This window comes from Cariama cristata, unplaced genomic scaffold, assembly GCF_000690535.1.
Source record: "Cariama cristata isolate BGI_N322 unplaced genomic scaffold, ASM69053v1 scaffold42980, whole genome shotgun sequence".
NCBI lineage: Eukaryota > Metazoa > Chordata > Aves > Cariamiformes > Cariamidae > Cariama > Cariama cristata.
The window spans coordinates 7,870-23,792 of NW_009596022.1; the positions used below are offsets into that span (position 1 = coordinate 7,870).

General features: G+C 35.2%; 1 protein-coding gene across 1 annotated transcript; it reads right to left on the reverse strand.

The window, feature by feature from the left end:
• Positions 1–517: 517 nt before the first annotated feature.
• On the reverse strand, positions 518–6,668 carry CHRNA5 (cholinergic receptor, nicotinic, alpha 5 (neuronal)). Its single transcript, XM_009704195.1, has 5 exons — positions 6,528–6,668; positions 5,630–5,674; positions 4,059–4,168; positions 2,644–3,475; positions 518–679 (listed from the first exon to the last, which is right to left on the reverse strand). Exons 2-5 carry the CDS (start codon positions 5,654–5,656, stop codon positions 518–520), a joined length of 1,131 nt encoding a protein of 376 aa, XP_009702497.1. The 5' UTR covers positions 5,657–5,674; positions 6,528–6,668.
• Positions 6,669–15,923: the final 9,255 nt, after the last annotated feature.

A 15,923-nucleotide genomic window follows, 5' to 3' on the forward strand; every position in this document is an offset into this window, starting at 1 on the left:
GAAGTGTAACTGGTATTTTTACTATTATTTTAAATTTTTAAAATTTATACTTTTACAACACATTCAAGAGAGCTGACTGAAATTCTCCTTTGCATACTATAGAAAATTGAAATAAGCAACACTACTGTGTAAGTATCTGCAAATATTTAATACTCAATGTAACAATTTCTATAGTAATTTAATAATTGGACTACAGTGATCATCATTAAAAAATTTTTAAATCCTCCTATTTTGCAGTAGGTGTCAGCGTATGCTTTTTTGACCTATCATACATGCAAGTGCTTGATAAAGTCCTTTTAATTCTGACCCGATTGAGAAGTAACTTAGTAGACTGGCAACAAGCAAATTGAATACTATGTGTCCTAGGGATGCCATGCTTTAATATAAATATAATTTTCTGGTTTGGGATTTTTTTTTTTACTCTATCAGAAACATGCCTACGAAGAACATGCAAGGAAATAGAGCTAATGCAAAACCCTTTAGAGCCATATTAGCAGGAGACAGATCCAAAAATATTTTATGCATTTGTACTGCCTATATGCGTAGGTACTATTATACTTGCCCATTTATGAATAACAGGAATAAACAACACAAGCGATCCAATTATTGAAACCAGAAGAAAAGTCCATAAGAACATTCGATCAAGCACCTGAGCAATGAATTTCCAGTCTTCAACAACCTAAAACACAAAGAGCATAAGAGTTGGTCAGTATGTGCTAGAACAGGTAAAAATACAGTACGAAACCCTGCAATTCTTAATCACTTAACAGCACACTTTTTTCCAATCAGGTCCATTTGGTAACCCCCTTTAATAACTTTTTATAATTACACTATGAGCTAGAACAGGAATAAACTTCCCTCTACAAAGACCAGTAAGCTACACAGACCAATATTAGATTTTAATGCAGAAACTGACCCTGACAATCACTGAACATCCTCAACTACAGAGAGATTAAACTAGTATGCAATTTTGGGGGATTTAGGATTCATGCCATTGCCTCATCATAAAGTGTAATTCCTGGGCAGGAGCTAGAAGCAAAAGTTGTACAAAAAACAACCAAACAAAAAATCCCTACCTGAATAGAAAAAAAAAATTTAACAGTAGACAGCAGTTGTTGTGTTACATACAAGATCTGAGAGCTGGGAAGTTACCACTGCACAGAATTACACACTAGGGAGAATACTCACAGTACTTTCAAGACTATTTCCCTTTTTGATAGGATTATTCATATCCATTCACAGTTTTGCAAGCACAGCAGATATACTCGTGCAAGCAAATTAAAACCCTGCCAAACAACTGTCTTTGATTTGAACTGGGGCTATCCACATTTCCCAAGCCTACTGCTTCCTAAGAGGTAAGGCTACAATAGCACTAGCTGTGTAGGTTTTACTAACAACTTCTGTAATTAAAGCTTGCATTCTCTGGGCCCCATATAATAAAATACAAGTGAATCCCCAGTCAGCTGTATATTAATTTCTGCAGTTTAGAGTCACGACAACATTACACCTGAAAACCAAAATATTTATTACCTCTCTTGTCACTCACTGTCAAATAGAGTAAGTTCAGCAAGAGAAAGAAAATCAACCCTTAATTCACTGGAAATTATGCATTTTATAGCAAACTATTCTATTTGTGTTGTTTACACAGTGCAGGGGTATTAGATGCTGGTTTAACAGTATAGTAGATACATATATTCAAAATCTAGGCTGGATCCCTTATGATAATACCAGAATTGAGTCCTGAGAAGGTACGTTACAGTTTGCTTACTCCTAGGCTAGAATGTGAGAACACACTCTCACCAACTTTTGAAGACAGACATTTCTGTATAAACTGAAAGAATCTCAGGCCTTGCCCTCAGACACAAATAGCAGTATCACGAGACCACACAACAACCTTCTGTACTTCTACACTAGCCTGAAAATAGCATTTAATCTTCTCATGTACCAATGGTGCTAGTTTAAAAAGCATGGAAAGAAAAAAGATTCATAATGCTCTTACCCAAATGGTGTAAACATCCATTAAGGATAGTTCAGAGTGCAAATGTACAAGCTGAAAAAAAGCCTTTGACATCTTTCGATATAATTTAGAGACAAGTAATAATAAGGCTAGAAGAGAACACTCAAGAAGTCATCCAGTCCATGTTAAACTAAGTTAGGGCATTAAAAATTGTTTTTATTTGGAATTGAAAGCTGTAAAATAAGGTTTAGCAGTATTTATTTTGAAAATGTAAAACAAATGCATTTTTCAGATAGCCATCAGATACAACATTAAAATGAAAAATACCCACTTCTCTCATCATGAAAATAGCATCCAGCAGCATTGTAAAGTTATGGTACATGTTCTTGTAACAGACAAGTATCTCTGAAAACGTGTAATTAGCAATATGAATTTACTTCTAGAGGAAAGGAAAAGACTTTAAAGAACCCAAGGACTGTATTTTATCAGCCCAATATCTGTAAGAATTCTCAGTATTGTACCATACTTGTACTTCTTTCCAGTACAAATAATTACACAGCTTCCAACGACGTACAAAAACTGGAAATCCCATAGCACATATTTAATATGCAACTGCATAGTAAACCATTACTTGGTTTTCTAATTTCCAGTTTTACAAAACAGTGTAATATGACTAATACACCCACCTCGCGAACTTCGTTCTCCTTCATAACATGTCTCGTAATGTATCGGATAGAATCTAGAGCTGCTTCCAAGGTGTTCCTAGATGATTCTGATCCATTCATATTTTCTGTTTCCTCCTTCGGAGCAAAGTATCTATCTACATGACTTCTCATGCAAAGCAGCTTGGGAAGTTTGTGAAGAAATATCTTGCGAACCCAAGGTGCCATAGCATTGTGCGTAGACGAAGAGCGATGATGAATATTGATAGCAAAGACAGTTATTACAATGGACAATGTCACAAATATCATAGTAAACACCAAGTATTCGCCTATAAGTGGGATAACTTTAGAAGATGATGGAATAATCTCTTCAATAACAAGAAGAAAAACAGTCAAAGATACCAGTACTGAAGTGCAAAGCGAAATTTTTTCACCTTCATTTGAAGGAAGATAGAAGACAAGGACAGTTAGAAACGAAAGCCCAATACAAGGAATAATGAGAAACAACGTGTAAAAAAGTGGCAAACGTCTAATTATAAATGAATACGTTACAAAAGGATACCAGCAGCATCCATCAGTCCTGTTTCCTTTGCTCCCTGTTGCAGTCACTATTTCCCATTCTCCATTATCAAAAAAGTCTCTTTTGTCAACATCATAATCTTCAAGAATTATATCAACCTGTGAGCCATCGTAAGTCCAGGAACCAAATTTCATAGAGCAATTTTGGAGGTCAAAGGGGAAGAAGGTTACATCAATAGTACAAGAACTTTTGTAGTTTGCTGGTGGAGTCCAAGCAATGGTGCCATCATATTTAACCACAGTTTTTGTAGATGTTCCCTCAAAACGACCATCTGCACTGAAAGAAAAGAGATACATGCATGCAATTAAAATGGGGGTGGGGGGTGTGTGGATGTGTATTTTTAAATAAGAAAATATTTGTTATTGTCATTTCAGTTGTTTACCCCTTCTCCTTTATAGCCAAAATTTTGTATTGTGTTCATAGTCTTTTTTTTTTTTTTTTTTTTAAATCTGAGTCTCACACAGGTAAACAGCATTGGAAGAGTGAATAATGTTTTCAAGTGATGAAAAGATCTGTGCAACTTTCTATGGTCCCAATGACTCATGAAAGGATTGTAAAAATCCTGACCCTTAACAGCATGTGCTAAAACATTGCTTTCTAAGTAAAAAAAAAAAGAGTTTACATAAAGAAGCAGAAATAAACTTTTCAAAGAGACTAGAAATTCCATACAGAAGTAAAGCAAAACATTTAAGCATTTAACATGGCAACAAAATCCATTTACATTCAGAGGCAAATTATTCCACACATTCTTACCTCTTCTAAATGCAAAAACATATCTATCCAATGAGCCTCCTAGAAGCAGCTTGGATGGTAAAGTTAGAAGGTAAATGTATTTTATATGAAAAGACTCAAAGCTTACTTGTCATACAACACAATATCTGGAATCCAAATAGAATCTGATGGGACACGAATAGATGTTATTCCAGCATAGTCTTCAGGATTCCATCTTAATTTTACATCTATCCATTCCTGTGGATATGTGAGATGTAAAAATCATTATTACTGTGAAGATGATTTAAGCAGGGCAAGACTGGATGAAAACAGATAAAAAGGCAAGTAAAAAAACCAAAATAAAACAAAACAAATTTGCTTCTAAAATTTGCATACAACAGTGAATTTGCTGAACAGACATCTATTTACCTTATCCAATATTTGTTTTCTGTTATAAGCGCTACCTGACAGTATTTCTGTACAGACCTTAAGATATTTAGATATTAGAATCCTTTTTTCAGAGCATGTATACATAAGTAAGAGCTATTATAACGCATAGACAATTAAATTTGAAAAAAGCATGTTCTGAATGAATATCAATGACTTTGGAAGCTGCTCAGAAGCAATTTAAACATTTTCAACACACACAAAAAAATCATGCTGCAACTCTAACAAGATAGTCGTTCCTCTTTCTACCAGCAACACTAAAAATAGCACCATTAAAAGCACAGTAGTGCTTTGGTAATTTTACACTTGAACTAAAAACTCAAGAGGAAAAATTCAAGTTTCTAAGAATTCACCACCACATAGAATTTTAAATGCACATTCAGGTCAGTTCTTACTTTATTTGAACTGGTTCAATTGCAACAAGTTCTGCAGAAACTATTAAGAGGGCAGAAAGTGTTATCATCAACATATTACCATCTCATACTTGCTGAATAGTCTCAAAGTTTTCCTGCAAAGAAAAATTTTGCCTGAAATTACAGTCACTGGAAAAGAAGGGAATGCAAAGCAACAGGAAAAAAAAAAAAAACAAAGGAAGTAGCCCCAACAAAAATAATCTAGTAAGCTAGTAAGTATAATCGGGGACTGCAAACATTCTTCTAAGCTAAATCAAGAATGATTTGTGAGCAGCATTTCCCAAGTTAATAACGCCCATTAAGTTTAGCACTGGACTCTGATTATTATAAAGCTTGAGGCTTTTTCCTGCCCATAAACAAATATTCTTAAGAGGAAAAAGTAGATCTTTATAGCAAGCATATACAGCTTTGAAAATTAAGTTCTTCAGTGATGTTTATCCAATAATCTCAAATACCCTACAAGAGAAAGATCTTAAAATTATTATACAAAAGACTACACAAATCCATACTTTCTTAAGGTAGTTTTTGAAAGAAAACTTATGTAGTGAAGCAGTAACTTTTATGGTTGGATACACGCACCTTGGTATATTAAAGGGGCATGCAATGCCATACCAGATTTCTTTTAATTAGGTAAATTTTTTAAATTTACCTTTTTTTGTTTCTTTGCTTTTGTTCAAGAGTTTTATAACAATTAATCCTTTAAAGCATTTCCAGGGACATTTTTTAAAGACACTATGTGAAACAAAAATTCATGCAAAAATTAAGATTTTTTGAATATACAATTAATTAGAGAAGTTTCTTCCAACTTTTGACTTGCAGTTATAAACCTTCAGAATTTTTATTGATATTTTACACATACCTGTTTCAACCAGACATTTGTTGTCATCAATTGATTTTTCTCATCCTATAAAAATAAAGTATATTTTATAAAAAAAAATCTGCACATTTAGAGTAACTAGCCGCTTTAGTTCACAGATCTACAATTTAAAATACAAAACACACTGCTAAAAGCAGTCCAGTCACTGATAAGAACGTTTATATGAGAACTTTTTAAACATACAATTAGGCCCTTTGATTATTTAACTGTTAAAAGCAGTATTTTTCCCCTTTTGTGTCTCTTTCCTCCCTTCCTTTTTTTTATTTGACTGTATTTTATGCAGTCTTACTGTTTTTCTATGGAAACATAAAGGAACAGACAACACATGGAAGAAAAACTCATAGCTATAAACAGTGAACTCAATTTGAAAAGAATATTCTGAAGTGAATAAGTATCAGGGAAAAAAAATATCTGGTTGATCTCTTTTACACTACAGGTAATGCCAAGAGATAATCTTCATTACTATGGAAGTGACATATTTCAAGGCTTAGGGGTTTTTTTGCTGCTTAAGCGGGGGGAAAAAGAGCAGAATTGGCAAGCGTTCCTGAATTTTACAGAAATGAGATTGACAAAGTTTAAAAATACATGGTCTTCCCACTCAATAAATAAATTAAAACACAATTCCCTAGGCTTAAGAATTTCACTCACTTTTTTTTTTTTCCTGAAAACGCCACTAAAGAGCCATTTGTCTTCTCAACCTCTTTGCAATCACTTCTTCATGTCCCCATCTCCAATGCATTTTTTATTATGCTGATAACAATTTTAGATATTTAATCTACTGTGTTTAAGCTAAAATATGCACAATTATTTCATACGACATTATGTTCCAGAATTTTAAAAATTAGGGGGAAAAAATAAACAATGTATTTACTACACATACCACATCTACTAGCTGAGAGATTGCAAGGCCAAACTTTATTTTTATTGTGTCATTCAAGCGTTCCACTGGACGAACCCATCTTTGATAGTCTTCAAATAAATGTTTAAACAAACGATCTTCACTTCTAGCAATAAAAGAAGGTTCAGACGTACCTATACAAAAAAAAGTAATTTATTAACATTGATTTAAGTGACCAGTGTACATCTGCATTCTTGTGTCCAAAGAGCTACAGCTATGTTTACGCAGAGTTAAATTTCTCATCTTATTCCCTTTTCTCTGGAAGCACGGCCAAGATCTCGGAAGAAGAATTTTATAAAATTAACTGGTTTTATTAGGATCATTCATTATTCATACCATTCATACCATTATCACACTTTTAAAATCTATGGCTCAAGAACATTAAGATAATTTTAGTAATAGTAAAGGCAAAATGCACTTATATCATTTGCCTGGTGTCACGCAATTATGGAACTCCTCTAAAAACAAAAGCTTATCTAGGAGGGACTGAAGTTCTATTATTCTAGAACAAGATGGTACTTTTTAAAAACCTACATCCACACTATACACATCCCTAGTATATCACAGAACTTGCCCTCCAGTTTGAAACATCAGTCCCTTCATGTTTTATACATGATTTCTTCTAAAGTTTGGTCACATCTGTGATGTATAAACTTTGCAGTACTTGCAGAGCACTTTTTCCCCACGCTGTTTTGTATCTTAAACACACATGCCAATCTATTTACCAGTCTATTCCCTACCTATTCTAATGTTGTATTGACTGGAAGGCACCTTTTCAGTTAAATAATAGTATACATTCCGTTACTTCTTTTCCATAGTTCTCAAGGAGACATTTCAATGCCTGGAGACCAACTGATGACCTGGAAGAGCCAAAAGTCTTTGTATAGCTTACAAAGAAGTGGAAATTGTATGTCTTCTATTATCTCCTGAGAGAATGGAATACATGGCAGAGCTTTGGAAATAAAAAGTACTGTAGATGCAGAAACTGCAGGCAGAGAGCAGCCTGGACTTTAAAATAGATACAGAAGTTGTCCTAAAGCACCTCATCGAGTAACTGCTGTCCTCTATCTTTGGGAATCGACAAAAAAAAATGAGCTTTTTACCAATGTGGTCTCATTGAAGTGTATCAGTTGAAGTCCTGCTACCCAAAAAAGGCAAAGTTTAAGGTTTCTCCATTATGAGAACCCATGCAAAAAATTGTATACCTTAAATAACAAAAGGAGGACAAACTTGGGGAAGATATGGAGAGAGGAGAGGAAAAAAGGCAAGATCAGTGTCTAGCTAAGTAATCCAAGTAAGAACAGCTTTCAAAGGCAGTGTGAAAGACCTGAAGAAGGCCACCACCTCACGAAGCAGCTCAAACTACACACACCACCTTGAAGGGAATGGCTCCAAAAGGGTCTCCAATTCCCAGACAGAAGTCAGAGCAACCACCAGAAGACGTGAACATACATACGCTCTAGACAAAGATTTCTACTACTCAGTAATGAGATTTAAACTGACTGAAACAACTGCTGAAACAAGACCTAACAATTATTATAGTCAGTTTAAGGAACAGAGTAAACCAAAGACAGATGTTCACAACCATCTCTTTTTAATGCAGATTTTTAATATTATACTATTACATAAATGTATGGCATCATCTCTCTAGAAATGATGTGCTCACTAACAGTATCCATCTAAAAAAAGATGTATCAGAAACAGATAAGCAATAGAGAATGTCATAAACAGATTAAATACCAGAGACAGTCACCCATACAAGGAAAGATTAAAAGATTAACAATATTTTGTTTGGAGAGGAGGTGAATTTAGTGAACATAACGGAAGTAGATAAAGTAGTGAACAATACATGCAGAAAAAACACTGATGGTATTTAATCTTTCTCCTAAAAGAAGGTAAAGGAAACAAAAGCATCAATTAAAGGTAGTATAATCAATTTCTATTTAAAGTTCACTACCATCAACATTCAGTAAATCAGAGATTATTAGATATTGAAGAGGACTAAAATTTTGGAATTGTCTGGGATTACCAAATTGTCAGTTATGTCAGGTAGTATCATACTTCCATAGGTTATCAGTTCTCATTTCAATGCAACTTGCCAAATCTACCTCAGAATTTGGTCAACAGTTTGATGGCTTGCATTTGTTGCAGAGACTTGGCTAACACCATTTAAGCCGTTAATTTAGATGGACCTCAGCTAGTTCTACGTGACTGCAACCACAAGCCTAGAGAACTAAGACAGGCAACATTAAGTTTTTAAGTTCCTTCCCATTCATCAAAGTGCTTTTGTGACAGCAGCGGCTTTCTGCTGTGCTGCAAAAGGCTGCATTTACAGATCCTTTGGATGAAACACCCAAAGCACTGCAGAGCCCAACCACAAGAGAATTCCCTGCCTTCTGCACTGCATGTTTGGGGCAGTCTAGTAGAACTATCGTTATGAATACTAACTGGATTTTCTCTGGAATTTTACAGTAGGAGCAAAACCAGAATGTAGCTTCAGGAACTGGATCAGCAAAGTGGGAGCAGCAAGACTCTTTCTCCCCCCAGATCTTACCATACGCCAACATGCTGCTGAATGGTTCTTGTCGCAGGCCAAATCAGCATTTGGGTTTTAAGACAGTTTACTCTTCTGTTTCAATATACAAATCTGTATGTTTACACTGTATTTCATTCATTTGCAAACCTATTGTTCTTTGAGATGTATTATTTGTACATGGTCTACAATTTAACATCTATTCCATTTCAAGATTGTTGACATGTGGGTTGTGTAATAGAAAAGAACTGATGGGCAACTTGGGATGTACCACTGAGCATACCTCAGGTGGATACATGAAAACACACAGGCCGTACGAATTGCTGCCAAAAAGCATCCAGCAATAGAATGTTATGCACACACAAGTTACCTTCACAGCTATTATGTTAAAATAATTTTTTTTCAATTTATATTTTTATATATTTATATTAGGCTCAGTGTATCCTCACTAGCCAAGGAATTTTTCTTATTTCTAACTATACATAGATTTGCCAAGTCCTGCTTTTTAGACATCCAAAAGAATGCTTCTTGAAGACACAACTTAATTTCTTTATTTCAATATCCCTATTTCCTGAATCATGAATGGCTTTGTGTATATTTCAGCCTAATGTTTCATAAATACTTGGGGCTTGTATTAGCATTAATTACATTTCCCCTTTACAGTTACGACTCTCAACTGAATTTTTTGTACAATTTGAGAATGACTATGCAGCTGGGTATTCTCTCTCTCCATTAATTGACCTTGAAGCAATGCAGAGGCAAAGTTGCACTTTCACCATTTCTGTGTTCCTGTAAGATGACCTCCTGTACAGCAATACAGTATCTTCAGAGTACATGCTGTTTCCAGATTAAGCTCCTGTTAAAACACAGCATCTTCTCTGCTACGCTAAATGGGGACACGCTCCTTTACCACTTTTATATACTTACAGACTTTTTTCCCAAACATTTTATACCCAGACCTACAGTATACTCACTGATTTATTAAGATGACCATATTTACTAACAATATAGTTCAACTATTTTTTTTTTTCTATCACACAAATATCCACACTTCTTCATATTTGAGTTTATTCTGTTTATTAGTAAGCTGGGGCATGCTGGTCTATAAAAGGAAGTTTATACAAAAGAGAGCTCCATGAAGAGGCTGGAGATGGTAACAATATAGTAAGAGTCGGCAAAAATAAAGTAAATAACCACCCCTACCTTTCCGTATTTTAATAGGACCACTCAGCTCACTGTTACATAGACTGCATGTGTTTAAATTCTCTTGTCCGTGTGTCTGTATGCTTTTAGGATTATTATAAAGGGTGTAATTCTTAGTTACTTATTGGTATTGGCACCAACAAAAAAAAATGGGTTTTTTTAGGGAGGGAAGCAAAAAAAAAAGTACAGAAGAGAGGAAAAGAGGTAAAATACAGTTAGTGGCTTAAGGCAGCAGACTGGCTATGCTGGTTGGAGAAAAGCAGAAAGAGGTTAAAACCCATGACTAGCAAGATTAGCAAACAAACAACCCGGAGTACAAATCTCATACTAGATCAGATGGTAAGAGATTATGGAAGCCCTCACCCCTGCTACTAGTTCACTGTACTAAAAAAGAAGATTTGAAGCCTTTGAAGGGCAATTCTAAGCACGCCTGTATTTGTGTGGCTTTATTTCTGTTGAGGTCAGGTAACTTCTGCAGTCTAAATCAAAGGTAGCTCTCTGTATTATTCCATGATAAATCCCAATGACAATGTTTACTTTACAATTTACACCTGAAACTCTTCTCTACCCACTCCCTCTCAGTGGGATTCCATGTTCAGCAAAAAAAACCCTAAATCACGTGAGAAAATGCTGGATGGCCGAAATTTGAATTCTGCAAAAAGGAGACAAACATTTATGCACAAAGCAGACTAATGATTCAATTTTTTTAAACTTTGAAGTAGTTGGAGCACACTTTTGATAAAATGGTATGTAGAAACTCTAATTAAACACTTGACCTCAGACAAATTTCTATTTAAAAATTCAGTTCCACCATTTCCTCCCTAAACATCTAACAAAGTTGTTTAATAAAAGTACTTTGGAAGAGCTATTTAGAAAAGCTGCAGCATCACATAGGTCTCAGACACATGAATAGCATGACAAAACATGCACATGTCTATTCATTTTGTTAACATTCTCATGTCAAAATTTCACTAGTGCTGCTAATGGCAGACTTTTTAAATGCTTCAGATAAATTACAAAAGTGTTATTCTTTTGTAAAATCTGTCTTTTTACATTGTTTCTTATTGTACCATTATGGAATGAAATTTCTTAGCATCTTAATATGATTTAACAGCAGTATTCTAAGATTTACCAGTGAAATACTTAGTGTTACAGCTATACCTCATACCTTTCCATAAATTTGTGTTTGTTTTTAAGTGACAGAACATCGCAGTCCATGTTTCTCCAAAGAATAAACTTTCTTTGAACTCTATATTCCTCTGCACTTCCTTAGATAAAGTGTCTAAGAACCACATTGGGATTGCAGGTATAACACTGGTCCTTGATACTTTAAAAAATGTAGTTCAAAGCATTTTCTAGTTGATATAATTGAATGTTAAAGATCTCAGGTTTTCTTTGGATCACTAGTTGGTGCATTTTCAAAAGAGGTCCATGGGAGAAAGGGTCACTTTTTAGATGCTTAATGTTAAGATGTAGACTCAGAAGTAATATATATTACTAATGTAGATTTATAATTATATACCATTATAATGAAAAAGAACACTACTAAGGACAGTAAACATGGCAAAATATCCATACTTTGTAGTTAACATTAGATGTAACGGTGTGCTATCATAACATATAGACTGTTATCCACAAATCTAACTACTACAAACTACAATACAACTAATAGTTTGCCTACAAACCAGGAAGGTGAATTAAAATATACAGTACACCTGCCTTCAGTTCACTAGTATATTTATTAAGATGATACTGTGATTTTTTTTTTTTTAAGTAATACATTTTACATCATTTATAACAAAGGAAGCACTTTGAAGTCTAGAAGTGCAATGGTAACTGTTTAAATCTTACTCTAAAAAATGTTCAGTGGTCATTTTGAGAGAAAAAAAAAGTTTTCCATCTTTCCTACAAACTTATTCTACAGTGAGCATCAATGCTTTTCCTTCTCTTTAAGTTTACAGTTTTTCCACAAACAGATCTAGTCGCATCACAATATTTTGGTAGCTGGTGACAATTCTAACTGCAAGTCATATTTACACTGCAGCAGACAGGAAAAAGTAGAACAAGATCATGTTCAATAATAACTACACAGATCTCTCTCTGTCTAAGCCTCCCTTTACATTTTTAAGAATCTCCCACCTCTGTTCATACTGGCAAGTGCTAAGCAATATTGCAGTTCAAAATCCTTGATAGTTTCAGGTCCACTGTATGTCATCGTATTTTCCTACTGGTTGGCAGGAGATTGATGTGCTAGGTAAGAGAGAAGGCAGAAATCCTCCCAATAACTTGAAAGTCCTGGAGTAAATGAAAAACCATAAAAGTTCCTGCAGCAGCTAGCAGCTGCCAGGCATGTATTAATATACAGTGCCAGAAATACAAGGCTATGACTTTTGTACTCTCAACCTTTGAAATCAGTAGACAATCTCTGAACAAAAGAAAGCAAAGGAAATGTGCGAAAAAACCCAGCAACAAGAAATGGTCAAGAATAACCACCTTTTCCATGTTTGCAGGTGTAGTGATGGGCTTTGGGTTTCTTTTTTTAGACAGAGGAGAAAAAGATACTTCTAGGAAGTACAGAATGTAATAGCTGGCTTTTCTGATTTTTGTTCAGCAAATTGAGTAGATTTAGTAATCCTGCAGAAAAGATATCTAATATATTAAATGAAGTATAAAATGGAAGTTTTATTTCTGTACTGATTCCCCTCTCCCTTTAAAAGGATCGTGAGTCATACTTTCCGTATGGTCTTCAATTTTTTTGCCTATTTTTTGCTCTTATACTTTAGCAATTGCCAAGAATCCAATCACTAACAGTCAAGCCTTTAGTTTACAGTAAGCATTTAGAAAGATCAAAATCATCTTTACTAGAATGTCTGTAAGTCAAAGCAGGATTACTAAATACACACAATATGCCAAGACACTTCCTGAACTCTATAGTAAAGCTATTGCCAGCAGTAGTCTCCTGATTAACAGCCACCTACAGTGCTAATGTTACAGGTCTGTGGCATGGCACAGCATCTCCTCGCCAGTTCACTGACACTGCTACTCTCCACCCAGCTTTCAGCAGACGGAAGAACTGTGGTCCTTCTCACTGCCCAACAGCTAGGGCACATGAAAAGGCTGCCTCATGTCAGGCTGCTTCAGCATAAAAATTCTGGTCACTCTGAAGCCAGGGGGACTTTTTCTGTAACAGATCCAGGATCTTCTCATCTCTCTTTATACCACTTTTAATCATTACATCATTTTCACTGTTGACCTGTCAGTAAGGACTGAAGATGGACTATGATGACAGCACTGAGGAATGCTGACTGCAAGCAGCAAAAAGTGTGTATACAAGTGCGAAGAGCGCAAGGAGTGAAAGGAAGAACAAGTATGTAGAATTTTAAAAGTAGAGCCATTTATTCGTATAGAGGGTATGCATCATGGAAGTAAACACAAATCCACAATTTATGTAAATAAGACCTTTATGCAAATAAAACACAGGACTCGGGCTTCTCGTAAGTTGCCAGTACAGCCTTGGTGCCACAGAAGTTGCACACCTTCTGCCACAGTAGCATTTTGCTCATGCAGCTCAATTCCAGTCTTGGATACACTGGAACATACAATCCTATGGCTCATAGAAATCAGATACTCTGCTTAGAAGTCAGATATTCTGCTCAAGAACAGATGCAGAGTAGATTTCAGAACATATACTATCATACAAAAATCAGGTTTTACCATTCTGAAAAATAGGAAACTATGCAAGAACTTCCTTCTGCAGTTCCTTCTACAAATCAACACAGACATTTCTCCACAAATCAATGCTCACATTCTTCTTCCTAAGACTCTCTAAAGAAAGCACAAAAGATTTTAAGAGAAAAATCACAAGAAACCCATACAAGCAGCTTTGCAGCTTCCTGCTGGGCAGAGAGAAGGATCCAATCTGTTAAACTCAGTGGAAAATGTTTGTGTGTATGAACTCCCAAGGAAGCACTATCACAGGTCTGCAGCATGGCACAGCAGTGCTATAAGTGGTTGTTAATCTCGATTCAATCTATGCATTTAAGTCTCACCTGTTAGTTTAAGATTCAGAGCAAGGAACAAAACTTATAATTTGACTGTATTTTAAATCAGCGCCTATTTTGCCTTGTCAAACCAGAGTTATCCAGGATAAAGGGTCAGTTCACCTCTGGACTACTAACTAAAGGACACACTAAATTCATTTACAAGCATTCTTAAAAGTATCATAAAAACAAAGCCACATCCATAAATCACTTCTACTCATTAAAATGATTACTGTACCACATGCAAAGCAATACCTCTAAAATAATTTTAACTGTATGTACACTATACTCTGATTTAGGTTATTATTTCTGTTTGCCCTTTTAACAACAGGGAGCTGTAATGTTTTTCATCTTCTTAATAGAAAATTTCATTTTATTTTAATGCAAAACAAATTGTGAAAAGGAAATTTTATCCTCACTAGATATGACCAGTTCTCAATGAAGTCAGAACTGTTGGCTTGTGTCAAAAAGCAAAATTTGGCTTAACCTGGCTGCAGGTAACTCCATACAGTCATATATATCATATAATGTAAGATAATCATTTCACATAGTAATATCTTCTGTCATTATGAAAAACACTACCTTTCCAAATACTGAGACCAAGAATAATCTTTTAAATCACATTTAGCAATAAGACTGAGGTTTTGTATGTTGAATTAAAACCAAGACATCAATACAATTTACTTCCCCTAAACCATACTTACAACCATTTTTTCAATTTCAAGCTAATACTAAAAAAGGTCAATTTTATTTTTCATTAATTTCCTTTCTGCTTGTAAATACTGCAGTTATGACTTCAAGACATTTTGCAAAACTCCTAGCAATGTGCCCATAAATTATATAAAAGCAATGTTTTGAAATAACTATTTCTAAATAATTCTTTGAAAGAGCCTTGACTTTACTCCTTTATCTTTGTGTCATTTTATAAACCCTTTAGCTTCACATGCTATTTTACATCCTTCAACTCTGAAAGTTACATCCTGATTGAATTATGAGACTGACTCTTTTGAAGTCAGAGAAATAATGCATGACCAAACTAAAAATAATTTTGTTATAAATTCTTAAGAGGGGCATTTTTATGTGCAGCCAGATCCACACGCGATATTGCAATTATTAAAATATATTCTGTAAATTTACCTCCATACCAGCTGCAAATGCAAAGAGCACGCACCACAAATCTGCAATTGTACATCATCTGAGTAAGTGAGGCGAGCAAAAACTGAAAGCTATGACACTTTAAATCTTCAAAGCGTTGTATATTCATTTAAAAAGCGTAACAACTGCGCAATGAAGTGTGTGATAGTCACGACTGATGTGCACCTGGAAAGTTGTAGTTTAACAAAGGCATTTTCCCCCTCTTCTATGAAAGGGGCAGCTGCGGTGAGCCCGTTTGACCACGGTCTTTGTAGGTCACGTTCATTTTTTAAAAAACTAGCACAAGTCCTGCAACCTCCACCTCGGCACCCCTCAGCCACGGCCAGAACCCCGCTTCCCCTTGAAATCGGCCTTATTTTAGCCTCATCGTGGCAAAAGTTGATCGCGTGGAAAACGAAGCGTGACGGTCTCAACCCCGGCAGCATTCCCCCCACACGCAAAAACCCG